Genomic DNA, 14,934 nt, shown 5'->3' with positions numbered 1-14,934 from the left:
CAGTGGCAGATACAGATTGTAGCACAGCAGCAGGGAGCAGTGTTCTAGTGCCTATCAAAATTTGATGCCAGAGGCCTACACTGTTTGCTTAAATCTGGCCCTGCTTTGAGTGGCATTAGAGCGGTGTACACTGATACTTTTCCAATTATATTTTTGGATACTGGAGCTATATCGCTGGCAGAGTACTTTTCCTCAAGCGTTTTATTTCTCTAACAGCTTATATTGTCAATAAGGTCATCTCTAATTAGCTTAATTAAGCATCTCGGTATTTGGAAGCAGGATATTGGAGGTAACTGTTATTCATCGTTTGTTAGAACTGAAGTGATGTGCTGGACACTATTAATTAACTCAACTCAAAGCAAGAATGAGCTGTTAGGTTTTAGAAAGCTCTCAAAGGAATAGAAAAGGAGGCTTAGAAGAACAGGAGATACAATTAGTGCTCTGTCATACTGGAGTCGGAAATAATCTCCCTGAATTTCTCTGTCTTGCAGGTTCATTTTTGACATGGACTTGAGCTGATCAATGAGTGGTTTTTAGCTGTCCAATCTCAAGGCCTGAATTCAGAGTTGGGAGCGTCTTGTGGCTGATTTGTCAGTATGTCTGGATCCACTCAGCCTGTGACAAAGAGCAGGAGGACAACGGAACCGCGTTACCCACCACATGCCATGTCCTACCCAATTCAGATAATGCGATCTCACACGGTAAGTGTTCATTCTTGCCTTGCCCCCTACCTTATTCCAACCCTCCCTATGTAGCACTGTTCTATTTCCTGTCCTGTTGTTTTTATGCAGTGTATATCTTATTCTCCGAGTCTGTAGGGTAGCTAAGCATGTAAAACTAATTAATTAAATAACTGAGGCCCCTGTCTTGTCTCCTGGTGATGCTTAAAGCGAAACATGAACCCATGTCGAGTACAAGATTAAGCAAGTGAGTATGAGTACAAGATCAAGAAGTTGCTAACAAGTTTTAAGAGCTGTTGACATCACAGATGATTTAAAAAGATTTTCAAAAGGAGAAGACTGGGATGTTTATCTCTGTGGCTTTTTATCTAATACTATTGGATTTGTGTTCTGCTATCGAATAAGAAATAAGATTAATCAAAGTATAGCCATGGAGTACAGATAACCCATTGTTTCGACATTTTAAGAATATTGAATTTATACATAACTAACCAGTGAATGTAATGTGGTCTGTTTGGATATGGTGATTTAAAAACATCGAACTTCTATACAATAATAAGTGACAGTAAGTGATTTATGTAGTTCATTGGATTGTAGATATTGCACTCTTAATATTTTTGATATAAATAAAAATAATTAATAGAGTAGTTTGTTTTAATGTGCAATGAATATTCATGAGATCGATTTTTATGCAGAACTATCTTATGCATATTCATTGTGGATATCCTGAAAACCTGACTGGCTTGGATTCCCTCAGCACAGGTTTGGGAACCCCCTGTGTTGCAGAGAACGAGGTATAACTAACTGCATTGTCTTATCTGCAGTGGAAACATTTTCTCTGCATTAACTGAATGGCAAACAGTGAAGGTGGAGGCTCTGTAGTTATCCTCTTGTTAAACCCCCCTGTTAAATTTGTCTGTTAACCTGTTACATATAAGTTTCTTATAAAAATTTTTAAAAAATGAAGTTTAAAATAAAAAGTTAAAAGTGGTTAAGATTCATGCCAAATGACCAATGAGGAGGTGAATGCGTAAGTCTTACTGGCATAACATAATTGATCCAGAGGTGCACCACTGTGGTCTTTGGCTGAACTATTGTACGGAAGTATTTGAGGACCCCTAAAAAAAATTTTTTTTTTGTTGCTTTATTGGAAAAGATTGTCCTAAACTCTGCTTGTCTTTTCATACTGAAAGTGGATGTGCCACCCACATACCAGATCATGGAGCTCTGTTGTGTTATTTCTTAAGGAAACTTAGGGGCCCTTTTACCAAGGCGCACTGAAAAATGGGCCGTGGCAGTGTAGGCTTGTGTTATGGACGCTCGCAGATCCATTTTTCAGCGCACCTGTAAAAAAGGCCTTTTTTTAAAATTTTTGCCGAAAATGGACGTGCGGCAAAATAAAAATTGATGCACGTCCACTTTGGGTCTGAGACCTTACCGCCAGCCATTGACTTAGCGGTAAGGTCTCTTGCGTTAACCGTGCGGTAATCGCCTGCGTGCGTCAGGTTGGAGCAACCGCCTGATTTTAGCTGCGCGCCAGAAAATAAAATTTCTTTTCTGATGCGCATGAAAAATGAAATTACCGCACGGGCCATGCGGTAGCCGGGCGGTAAGTCCGAATTGACGCGCTTTGGGTGCGCATAGGCTCCTACGTGGTTTAGTAAAAGGGCCCCTGGATTCTTTCAGTGCTTTGTGTTCTACAAACCACCTTTTTAGCGCCCTTATATGGTTTATTTCATTCTTTTTTTATTATTTACTTTCAAATTTGGTTCTTGCTTAATAAATTTGAGGTCCTTTTACAAAGCTGTGGTAGAAAATGGTCTTAACTCACCCTTCGCGAGTTTTCCCATTCACAGTCCATTTTTACCATAGCAGTAAAATGGCCGATTTCCCATTTTTTTTTCCTTTAATGGCCATGCTCTAATGTCGCCATTAGCGGGTGGCCATTAAACAGATTACCTCAGTAGTACTTACACCTGTTTTGTAGGTGGTAAAGGCTCCCGCGGTAATCCTGTACTGATCAGCACACGGTAATGTAGACGTGCTAATTAGTGCAGAAACACCCACTATCCACCCCCGAAATGCCCCCTTTGTGAAAAAATGTAAAAATATTTTAGTGTGTGGGTAGCACACGCCAATTGGGACCTTACCACAAGACACCTGAGTGCGTCCCGCGGTAAGCCCTTTTTAATTGCGGTAAACGCGCATACCACTGCTTAGTTAAAGGACCTCTATTATATTTGCAACTGCAGCTTTCGGGTGCGAGTCTTCAGCAAGTGCGTGCGTACAGCATTTAGAAGTGTGATCCTCCCACAGCCCTGCAAAGTTGATCAGTGACTGGTTCCTGGGTTGTCTGGGGTTCCACTTTTATAGTGAAGTGGGGGAGTGGCCTAGTGGTTAGAGCACTGGTCTTGCAATCCAGAGGTGTCCGGTTCAAATCCCACTGCTGGTGCTTGTGATCTTGGGCAAGTCACTTAACCCTCCCATTGCCTCAGGTACAAACTTAGATTGTGAGCCCTCCTGGGACAGAGAAATATCCAGGGTACCTGAATGTAATTCACCTTGCGCTACTACTGAAAAAGGTGTGAGCAAAATCCAAATAAATGAATAGTGCCAGCTCAGAGCATGGCAGTATATTCCAGCTTACCTGTTTGATTTACTGCCATCATGAATTCTAGGTAGAGCCCTTTGCTGACAGGAACAAAATTGTCTCCTGGTTCCAAGACAGTGAAGGTGAGACGAGAATCTGTTACTCTGCATGCTTTATCCTTTTCCTTAACTTCAGCTCCATGGAATTCACCGCCCCAGTACCTGAGACCCGAGAGTATCATTAAGAAATTTAAGTCAAAATTATTATTTTTTTTCTACATAGAGCTCATTGGACTCCTGTTAAAATTGCAAAGTTCAGTAAAGATACAGAAGCTAAATGTTGTACTTGTAAATTGTCAGACTGGTTCGTTACGTCATTTAATCTATGAGTGTGTGTATTTAAAACATTACTGGGGCTCAATATGGACGTGTATTTGTCAATTATTTCAAATAAATGAGCCCAGAGGCATTATCTACTCCTTTTGAAGACCACAGAGCCAAATTTGTTCACAATATTAATACCGCACCTTTCTTAATCTACACTTCCTTGTCATCAAGCAGATGAAGCCATTACGTATGGGTTGTGTCCATCAGCCAGCAGGGGGAGATAGAGAGCACTCAAATTTCACAGTGCCACATAGAGGCATATTTTCAAAGCACTTTGGGAGGCTAAGTTCCATAGGTTTCTATGGAACTTTGGGAGGCTAAGTGCTTTGAAAATGAGCCTCAAGGCTTGTCAGCTAGCTCCACTGCTTCTTCAGTATTCTCTATCTCCCCAAGCAGGGTGGTTGCAGCTTGATCAAGCTCCTTAAAAAATCTGCCTGGGGGTGGCTCCTGGCTTGCCAGTTGTTAGCCAGGGTGTTAGAGGCTATAGCAGCTTCACTTTAAAGGCACATAGGTTAGCCCTCTCCCTACCTTACCCATCCCCCCAGTGGATGTGAGCACATTAGTTTCACTTTTCCCTGCTCTTTCCCACTCTATACTTGGTGGATGCAGGCACATTGGTTCGCCTTTCCCTGCCTTTCCCACTGTTCTGTACCTCCGGAGTTGATTTGACTGCCTCTTTTGCTGTTTTCTCTACTTTCCTCACAGCGTTAAAAAAAAAAAAAAAAAGCAAGAGGTTTTCTTCAGTTTCTACAGCGTGACCGGAGCTTGTATACTCGGTCCAGTGAGGTAAGAGTGTTTTCTGTCTCCACCAGGGAGGGCCCTCGATCGGGACGTTTTTGGCGCGAAGCCGCCATTTTGAATTTTCCGCCGTTTTTTCGGCGATGGCTGCAGAGTGTTAAGCGCTGTTCCAAGTGTGGCAAGTGCAGATCAGCAGCGGGGCTCTGTAAAACGTGCTGTTCAGGCTTAAGAGCCGACCCGAGCATGGCGAGCGATGATTCTTCCCGCTCGGTGGAGCTGGCAGCAGGCGCCATTTTGAAAGCACCACATGGCGCGACCCCCGCTGAGGCGGAGGGTCTGGAGACCGGAGGGGGCCTTCGAATTGAGGCTGGCCAAAGAGCTACTAGCCCCGGACTGGAACCGGGTGCCCAGGGCGAGTTTTTCTCCCCTGACTTTGTATTATTGCTTCATAATGCATATATGCTTAAAAGAGCTCAGCCACAGGGGTTTTCTACGGCCCCCCCTTACTGCCCCTCCGGTGGGTGCAAGCCTGGGATTGCCCTCTGAGGCATTTTTCCCTGATAGCTGGCCGCAAGAGAAGCGCAGAAGGGTAAATTCCTCTTCAGAGAGTGGTGCACCCCCCTTTTTCCCCCCCGTGGTCGGAATGTGGTGACTCTGAGGGGTCTGGCAGGCCCTCGTGGCCAGAGGAACCAGAGGAAGGTGCAGAAGGGCCACTGGATCCAGATGATCCGTCCGCGGTGAGGATTTTCCACCGCGAGGAGCTGCCAGCGCTTATTTCAGATTGTCTTACAGGTCCTCTCTATTGAAGATCCTGGGAGTGGTGTGGCCTCCTCTGGAAATCCGAGGATGGCAAGTACCAAAAAGCCTGCTCGAGCCTTTCCTTTGCATGACTCCATCCAAGAGCTTATTTCAGCTCAATGGGCTGACCCCGAAGGACCTTTGAAAGTTTCCAGGGCTATGGGGCAATTATACCCTCTGAGTGAGGAGCATTTGGCTCGCTTTGCAATGCCTAAGGTGGATGCCCTAGTCACAGCTGTGACAAAGAGAACTACCCTCCCGGTTGAAGGAGGTGTTGCCCTGAAGGACATGCAAGACCGTAGACTGGAATCAGCACTTAAACGGTCCTTTGAAATTGCTGGTCTTTCTATTCGGGCGTCTGCATGCAGTTGTTATGCTGTTGGAGCCTGCCTGGCATGGTTGCAACAGGCAGTGGAACAGCCCGGTGATGGAGCGGAGCTCTTGTCTGAAGTGGCTCCGCGAATGGAGTCGGCCTTGTCCTTTTTGGCTGACGCCCTTTATGATATTGTCAGAGCTTCGGCTAAACAGATGGCTGTAGCAGTGGCGGCTCGCCGTCTTCTGTGGCTACGGCATTAGGCGGCGGACATGGCCTCTAAGCAAAGGTTGGTGAAGTTGCCCTTTCAAGGCCTTCTCCTGTTGGGTGAGGAGTTGGAGAAAATTGTGAAAGGCCTGGGAGATGCTAAACCCCAGCGTTTACCCGAGGATAGGCCGCGGCCTCCCTCCAAGGGTCAGGTGGTTCACTCCTCTTATAGACCTCGCTTCCCTGAAGCTAGAATGTACCGCCCGGGGCATTCTGCTGGGTCCACTTCTCGTGGCCAGTTTTCAGCAGAGGAACTCCTTTTGCTCGGACAAACGTTCCGCAGCAGCAGGCTCAAGACCTGGAGTTCAAGGGCGACCCTCTCAATGAGGGTGCGCCGGCCCCCTCCTCGATTCCTGTTATAGGAGGACGTCTTTCCCTCTTTCTCGAGGAGTGGGCCAAGATTACCTCAGATCAGTGGGTCTTGGACCTGATCAGAAAAGGATACCGAATAGAATTCGATGCCCCGATAAGAGACGTGTTTGTGGAGTCCCGATGCGGTTCTGTCGCCAAATGGGCAGCAGTAGAGGAGACCTTACAAGGCTTGATTCACATTGGGGCGGTTTCCCCCGGTGCCTCCCGCCGATTTTGGCTGTGGCCGCTACTCCATTTACTTTGTGGTGCCGCGAAAAGGTGGGTCTTTTCGCCCTATTCTGGACTTAAAAGAATTAAACAAGTCCCTAAGAGTGCGGCATTTTCACATGGAAACCCTGCGCTCCGTCAGTGCGGCGGTACAGCCAGGAGAGTTTCTCACGTCTCTGGACCTGAAAGAAGCTTACTTGCACATTCCAATTTGGCCCCCGCACCAGAAGTTTCTGCGGTTTGCGGTGATGGGAAAACATTTCCAGTTTCGGGCCTTGCCTTTTGGCCTCGCCACAGCTCCCCGAACCTTTTCCAAGGTAATGGTGGTAGTAGCTGCTTTTCTCAGGCGAGAAGGTAACATAGTAACATAGTAGATGACGGCAAAAAAAGACCTGCGCGGTCCATCCAGTCTGCCCAACAAGATAAACTCACATGTGCTACTTTTTGTGTATACCTTACCTTGATTTGTACCTGTCCTTTTCCGGACACAGACCGCATAAGTCTGCCCAGCACTATCCCCGCCTCCCAACCACCAGCCCCGCCTCCCACCACCGGTTCTGGCACAGACCGTATAAGTCTGCCCAGCACTATCCCCGCCTCCAAACCACCAGTCCCGCCTCCCACCATCGGCTCTGGCACAGACCATATAAGTCTGCCCAGCACCATCTCCGTCTCCCGCCACCGGCTTTGCCACCCAATCTCATCTAAGCTCCTTAGGATCCATTCCGGATTCACCCGTACCTAGACGACTGGCTCATCAGAGCGGACTCCACAACAGAGAGCCATCAAGCTACAGCCAGAGTGGTCTCAGTACTGCAATCTCTGGGCTGGGTCGTCAATGTAGCCAAAAGTCACCTGACCCCCTCACAATCTCTAGAATATTTGGGGGCACGGTTCGACACAGACTCGGGATATGTATTCCTACCCGAGCAAAGGCGGTGCAAGCTTCAGAATCAGGTCCATCTGCTCGTGAGGATGCCCCGCCCGCGAGCTTGGGACATTGTCCAGCTGTTGGGATCGATGACGGCCACCTTGGATTTGGTGCCCTGGGCGAGAGCGCACCTGAGACCTCTGCAGTATTCCCTGCTTCAACGATGGTCTCCAGTATCTCAGGATTATCAATGCAGACTCTCTTGGCTCCCTGCGGCCCGACTCAACATGGAGTGGTGGCTCTCAGACAGCATGCTGCGGCGAGAAATGCCGCTGGCACTCCCCGATTGGTGCCTAGTGGTGACAGATGCCAGCCTGAAGGGCTGGGGCGCACATTGCAAGGGGAAGCAGGCCCAGGGTCTTTGGACACCCGACGAGTCGGAGTGGTCCATCAATCGCCTAGAGTTGAAAGCGGTGTTTCAGGCGCTTCTGGCCTTTCAAGTGACCCTGGAAGGATTGGCTGTCAGAGTGATGTCAGACAACACGACAACAGTGGCCTACATAAACCGACAAGGCGGCACTCAGTGCAGAGCGCTGGCCGCGCAGGCCAAACAGATTTGCCACTGGGCCGAGCTGCATCTACAGTTTCTGTCGGCAGCTCACATTGCAGGTCAGAGCAACGTGCAAGCCGATTATCTAAGCAGGCATCAAATCAATCCAGCGGAATGGGAACTGGCAGACGAAGTATTCCTGCAGATATGTGCCAAATGGGGCAAGCCCGTAATAGATCTTATGGCGACAAGCTCAAATGCCAAAGTCCCGTGCTTTTCAGCAGATGGAGAGATCCTCGCTCAGCCGGGTTGGATGCCTTGGCTCAACCCTGGCCTCTGGGCCTCTGGTATGTGTTCCCTCCGTGGCCCTTGATAGGGCGTGTGCTCCTGCGGATTCGGCTTCACCCAGGAGAAGTGGTTCTCATCGCCCCAGATTGGCCCAGGGGGCCTTGGTATGCGGACCTCCGACAGATGCTAGTGGAGGCTCCCCTTCCTTTACCTCTGGTACCGAACCTGTTGTCGCAGGAACCGGTGGCCATGGAGGACGCCTGCCATTTTGGTCTTACGGCATGGCTATTGAGAGGGCGCAATTGAGAGGCAAAGGCTATTCCAATAATGTTATTTCCACTCTCCTGCAGGCCCGCAAGCGGTCCACTTCCGTGGCTTAAGCATTGGCCTCCCTTCATGGTAAGGTTAGAGGCGTGTCTTTAGCTGCTCATCCAGATGTGGCACGGTTTCTTAGAGGGGTGCTTCGGCTCCGTCCTCCCGTGTGGGTACCTTGTCCAACTTGGAACCTGGGGCTAGTTTTGAAGGCTTTGCAGGGTTCTCCTTTTGAGCCGCTACGGCGAGCTTCAGAGAAAGATTTGACACTAAAGGCCGTTTTTCTGGTGGCCATTACTTCGGCGAGACGGGTGTCAGAACTCCAGGTGCTGTCCTGTCGAGACCCATTTCTGCAATTTTCAGAGTCCGGGGGTCACTGTTCGTACCGTGCCTTCCTTCATGCCTAAGGTGGTTTCAGCGTTTCACCTAAACCAGCCTATTTTTCTACCCTCTTTTGTTAAGGAGGAGTTTCCAGAATCCTTTGGGCAGTTGCACCTGTTGGATGTGCGCAGGACTCTGTTGCAGTATCTGCGAGTTACTAATTCTTTCAGGACCTCTGATCACTTGTTTGTTTTACTGTCAGGTTCTCACAGAGGGTCTCCAGCGTCTAAAGCCACTATTGCCCGCTGGCTCAAAGAAGCTATCTTTTCAGCTTATCTGCTTGCCGGCTGGCCTCCGCCTATAGCCTTTAAGGCACATTCTACAAGAGCGATTTCTTCCTCTTGGGCTGAAACTGGAGCACTCTCTCTTCATGAGATTTGCAGTGCAGCAACATGGGCTTCGAAGCTCTCATTTACCCGACATTACAGGCTGGATGTGGCTGCTAGGAGGGATGCGCGTTTTGGAGCACAAGTGCTAGCGCGTGGTGTGACTTGTTCCCACCCTATATAGGGATTGCTTTGATACATGCCATACGTAATGGCTTCATCTGCTTGATGACAAGGAAGGGAAAATTAGGTTCTTACCTTCTTGTTTCCTGAAGTTCTAATCCTTCCTTGGGAGAAAGTTGGAAAACAGTCTTCAGGATTCTTGTTCACTTATAGGAGGATGAGTTCATTCCCTCCAGTTCATGTGTAGGAGGTTGAGTTCATTCCCTCCAGGAGGATGTGTGTATTCCCTCCATAAATACAAAGAGGAGGACGAGTTTATTCCCTCCAGGAGGATGTGTTCATTCCCTCCTTTTGAGTTCGTGCCCTTGTTATGGGGCCATTGTTCGCTGTGAGGAAAGTTCATGTTATTCCCATTGCAGTTTGTTATACTGCTTTGGAAGCTTCAAATACTGAAGAGGCAGTGGAGCTAGCTGACTATGAGGCTTATTTTCAAAGCACTTAGCCTCCCAAAGTTCCATAGAAACCTATGGAACTTAGCCTCCCAAAGTGCTTTGAAAATATGCCTCTATGTGGCACTGTGAAATTTGAGTGCTCTTTATCTCCCCCTGCTGGTTGATGGACACAACCCATACCTAATGGCTTCATCTGCTATGACTAAAGGAAAGAAAATTACGAAGGTAAGAACCTAATTTTCCCTTCCCCAGCTGCAAAGGACTAAAATACAAACTAACACATGCGTCCAGCTTTTCTTATGTAAGCACACAGATGTGGAACTCTCTTCCAAATCACCTGAGAACAATCAAAGAATTGACTGACTTCCGCAAATCCCTGAAGACCTACCTCTTTAATAAAGCCTACCACGAGAACCCTTAACTAACTACAACACAACACCTAACCAAAATGGCGCAGAATGTATTTTTCAATGACGACATGTCTAAATCCTCCTGTATTCCTTTACCTCTTTGTAACACCAATTGTTTTCTCTAACCTGATATGACGTAAGCCACATTGAGCCTGCAAATAGGTGAGAAAATGTGGGCTACAAGTGCAATAAATAAATAATAATTGGAAGGATCTATCTCAAATAGAATATATACAATGGTGAAACTATTTATATTTAATTGCAAAATATGAATGAGTGGCTGTGGAAAAATATAAGTCTTTGAAAGCCTATGATAGGATCTGGTCTCCGGTGCTTGAGTTTACTTCCAGTTACGGTTGACGTTACTCATGTTAATCTTGGTACCTTATTTCCTGTATCTTTCATATGTTTTTTTGTATACCCACATGTGCTTTTGTTGTTTGGTTTTGTTGTGTACTAACAAATGTCTTTTTTCACATTTATACAAATTCTATATTACGTAATGGACATTTGTTACATATGTTTTGTAATACATATTGCTATAAGTAAAAAAAATAATATAAAATTTTTGAACTAAAAAAATGAGATTTTCCACAGTAGCTTTTCGTGAATAGTAGGAGGCTTTGAGGATGCTCTGGTGAGGGGCTCTGTAGTTCTTTTTCTCTTTATTCTTCAGTCTGTTAATCTGTTTTGTTTTACTTTATTGTAATGGTCATTGTAAACTGTTCTATTATTTGAGAACCTAATTTCTCTCCTGCATCACCCTACTTTGTCAGCATACGTGGTATACTATGTTAGACTGAAACAGGCTACGTTCATAGAGTCTTCTGGAGCTATTTACGTGAACTGTGTGTTGAGTAACAGAACATGGAACACACCTCTAAGGCTGTTCTTGGAAGCAAGCGATTTTGCAAGCTTTAACTTGCCAATAGGGAAGCCACTGTGTGGAGAATATTTATGAGATGTTGCTAATGTGGCCTTTCAGGAAGCATTACAGAGATTTTTTCTAATGAGGATGCTATAAACATAACCCCATGTTCCAATTTATGAAAAGACCTTTAAAGTAAAATGATAATTGAATGCCAGTGGAAGGCAGTTGGAGAGCCTCCTTGATGTAGAGTTAAATATCACCTGTGCTTAATGGTACGGAATTGGTTCCTGTAGTGAAGATCTCAGACTAGCGTAGGCTAGCATTGTGCTAAACCAACCTGAAAGCATTTGGCTGGCTGGGAACATGTTTCCCCTTAGGAAAAGAGGCTTCCTTATGATTCACAGTGCAGGGTTTTGAAGAACTGATGATTCCCATGGACATTCTGATTAGCACCCACAGGGATCTCTGATAAATAGTGCCATCATCTGTAGGTTGCCTGCAAGTTGCTATGGAGACTTTGTCCTCTGTCCACATTTTAAAATTCTGACGCTGGTGCATAAAAGCTTTATACAAGGGTTATCTTTCCTACCTTGCATCACATACTGTTTCATACATAGCATAGCACCCATTTTCTATTGTCCTCTAGTGGACTTAGGTTATTTATTCCTTCTGGCATTTCTGTTCAGCTGAATACTACAATAAACTCTGCATTTAAAAAAATTGGTCCTACATTCTGGAATGCACATCTGGCCTTTCTCCAATTCAAGCCCACTTATGTCAAATATAGCCGCTTCAAAAACACACCTCCTCTCAGACATATGGTGGATTAAGCCACTAGGGGGCACAGTAGCTCTGTTGTCTGTCCACTCTCATCTCTACTTCTCCTTTCTTTTATGTTATGGAGCTCTGCTCCCTACTTTGACTACTAGATTGCACACCACTGTGGTTCTACTTGAAGAAAAGTGGTTTGTTAAACATCTGAATGGAAGTTTAGAAGAAGGGGACAGTAGCTTCTTTTATTTATTTGGATTTAGCTCACACCTTTTTCAGTAGTATCTCAAGGTGAGTTACATTCAGGTATACTTAGTATTTCACTGTAGGTGAGGCAATAGAGTATTAGTAACTTGCCAATGATCACATGAAGTAACAGTGTGAGTTGAACTGGGCTCCCCTAGACGTCAAGCCTAGTGCTCTAACCACTATGCTATTCCTCCACTCCTCCACATGTTCCAGCAAAGATAATCCCCATGACCTAAACATTGCTAGTCATTATGCAGTGTCTGTAATCAGCCCATCCGATGGGAAGTAATACCTGCATAAATAGTATTACAGTAATCCACTCAGGAAATAGCAAAAACGTGCATCAAGGTGTGAAGTAAAGGGAAATCTATCTAAGTGTCTAGAGATTGATCGCAAGCAACGAAGAGAAAGAAAACTCAGCTGAAGAGAAATCTGCTTATCAAAAGTAAGTCTTAAATCAAACAACACACCTAGGTACTCAAAGGAGTCAACTGTAGGAATATGCGGATTAAAGAGAAGGGGAGTATACCCATATGGCTGCTACATCAGAGGTTTGTAAGTTTTGCGATGTTGGGCCGTTACTTCCAGTTCAGAGCTTTACCCTTCAGTCTCACCACAGCTCCAAGAACATTTACCAAGGCTATGTTGGTGGTGGTGTCCTTCCTTTGTCACCAGGGAATCAGAGTTCACTTGTATCTCAGTGACTGGCTCATTCACGCATCGTCTTATTTGGACAGCGTGGCGGTGACAGACAAAGTTGTCCATTTTCTCCAGTCATTGGGTTGGGTGATCAGTTTTGAGAAGAGTAGACTAACTCCATCGCAGATGCTGGAGTATCTGGGTGTTCTATTCGACACAGCATGGGAGAGGATCTTCCTCACAGAGTGCAGGAGGTTGAAGCTGGTTCAACAGATTTGTCTTCTCCTTAGTCAAGGCAGGACCAGAGTCTGGGACTATGTCCAGGATCTGGGGGTCAATGATGGCGGTGATGAAAATGGTGCCATAGGCAAGGGCTCATATGTGGCCTTTACAGTTTGGATCATTTATTGTAGCAAACAGCACGTTGTTTTGTTACTCAGCGGCTTTACGAGAGAGGAGACAAATGAAGGATTTTGTTTGCAAGACTGGCGTTTTTATTTCTCTCCAGTTAGTAGCAACATTCCATGCTACCAGTCCTGGGGCAAGCATTGACTTCTTCCATGTCCATCTCAAATACAGACTATGGGCCTTTCCTCCAGGAACTTTTCCAAATCTTTTTTTAAACCCAGATACGCTAACCGCTGTTACCACACCCTCTGGCAGCAAGTTCCAGAGTTTAACTATCTTTTTGAGTGAAAAAATATTCCTTCCTGTTTGTTTTAAAAGTATTTCCATGTAATTTCTTCAAGTGTCCCCTCGTCTTTGTATCTTTTGAAAGAGTGAGAAATCGATTCACTTCTACACGTTCTACACCACTCAGAATTTTATAGACCTTAATCATTATCTCCAGTCAGCTGTCTCTCTTCCAAGCTGAAGAGCCCTAATCTCTTTTGCCTTTCCTCATACTGGAGGAGTTCCATCCCCTTTATCATTTTGGTTGCTCTTCTTTGAACCTTTTCTAATTCTGCTACATCTTTTTTGAGATATGGCGACCAGAATTGAACACAATACTCAAGGTGAGGTCGCACCATGGAGTGATAAAGAGGCATTATAATATTCTTGGTCGTACTTTGCATCCATTTACTAATAATTCCTAGCATCCTGGTTACTTTTTTGGATGCTACTGCACACTGGGCAGAAGATATCAGCGTATTGTCTACAATGACACCTAGATGTTTTTCTTGAGTGCTGACTCCTAAGGTGGACCCTAGCATTAGGTAACTATGATTGGGATTATTCTTCCCAATGTGCATCACATTGCGTTGTGTCCTGTGACTAAACTGATTCTTGAAGCTTGATGCATATCTGTTAAAAATGGATCTATTTTTGGTGTCTCCTGGTCAGAGATGAGATAAGTACTAGAGAACCTACTTGTGGTCACTACACAGCTTTTCTGTGGTTGAAGAACAGGACTGGCCCAACTGTTAGACTAGGCAGTCACCTGGGGCAATAGCTTCTGTAGGCAGCAAAGACAAGCCGCAGTTAAAGCAAATTGAAAGATCCTGAGAGCCACACGGACTCAAAGAACCATTAGTGCACACTTTTGTCTGTATGATGGGTAAGCACTTTTCAAATCGCTTGTTTTCATAACAAATTTAGAATTTAAATCATGTATTGCTCCACGGTGCGACCTCACCTTGAGTACTGCGTTCAGTTCTGGTCACCGTATCTCAAAAAAGATATAGTGGAATTAGAAAAGGTTAAAAGAAGAGAGACCAAAATGATAAAGAGGATGGAACTCCTCTCATATGAGGAAAGGCTGAAGAGGTTAGGTCCCTTCAGCTTGGAAAAGAGACGGGTAGATAAGATTGAGGTCTCCAAAATCCTGAGTGGTGTAGAACAAGTAGAAGTGAATCGATTTTTTATTCATTCCAAAAGTACAAAGACTAGGGGACACTCAAGGGAGTTACATGGAAATACTTTTAAAACAAATAGGAGGAAATATTTTTTCACTCAACAAATAGTTATGCTCTGCAACTCTTTGCCAGAGGATGTAGTAACAGCGGTTAGCGTATCTGGTTTTAAAAAAGGTTTGGACAAGTTTCTGGAGGAAAAGACCATAGTCTGCTATTGAGACAGACATGGGGAAGCCACTGCTTGCCCTGGGATTGGTAGCATGGAATGTTGCTGCTAATTGGTTTTCTGCCAGGTACTCGTAACCTGAAGTGGTCATTGTTTAAAGCAGGATACTAGGCTGGATGGACCATTGGTCTGACCCAGTTTGGCTGTTCTTATGTCTTGGGGGGTGGGGTGGGGACAGATTATGAGCATGAAATATAATTAGGGAGGAGAGGCTGAAGATTTTGCCCAGGATGCTCAATATTTTGGCACCAATCCTGT

The 14,934-nt window shown here is 45.5% G+C and overlaps 1 protein-coding gene across 1 annotated transcript in view; it reads left to right on the top strand.

The window, feature by feature from the left end:
• Positions 1–14,934, top strand: part of LOC115479673 (nuclear receptor corepressor 2-like) — a 667,653-nt gene that overhangs the window by 157,215 nt on the left and 495,504 nt on the right. Inside the window, exon 2 of the mRNA XM_030217748.1 lies at positions 492–701. Coding sequence (XP_030073608.1) covers positions 597–701 — 105 coding nt within the window. The 5' untranslated portion in view covers positions 492–596. The remainder of the gene's footprint in view (positions 1–491; positions 702–14,934) is intronic.

The sequence above is a fragment of the Microcaecilia unicolor genome, chromosome 11 (genome assembly GCF_901765095.1).
Source record: "Microcaecilia unicolor chromosome 11, aMicUni1.1, whole genome shotgun sequence".
Classification (NCBI taxonomy): Eukaryota; Metazoa; Chordata; class Amphibia; order Gymnophiona; family Siphonopidae; genus Microcaecilia; species Microcaecilia unicolor.
Note: the sequence above shows the minus strand (reverse complement) of the source record. Positions and strands in the feature narration are given on the sequence as shown.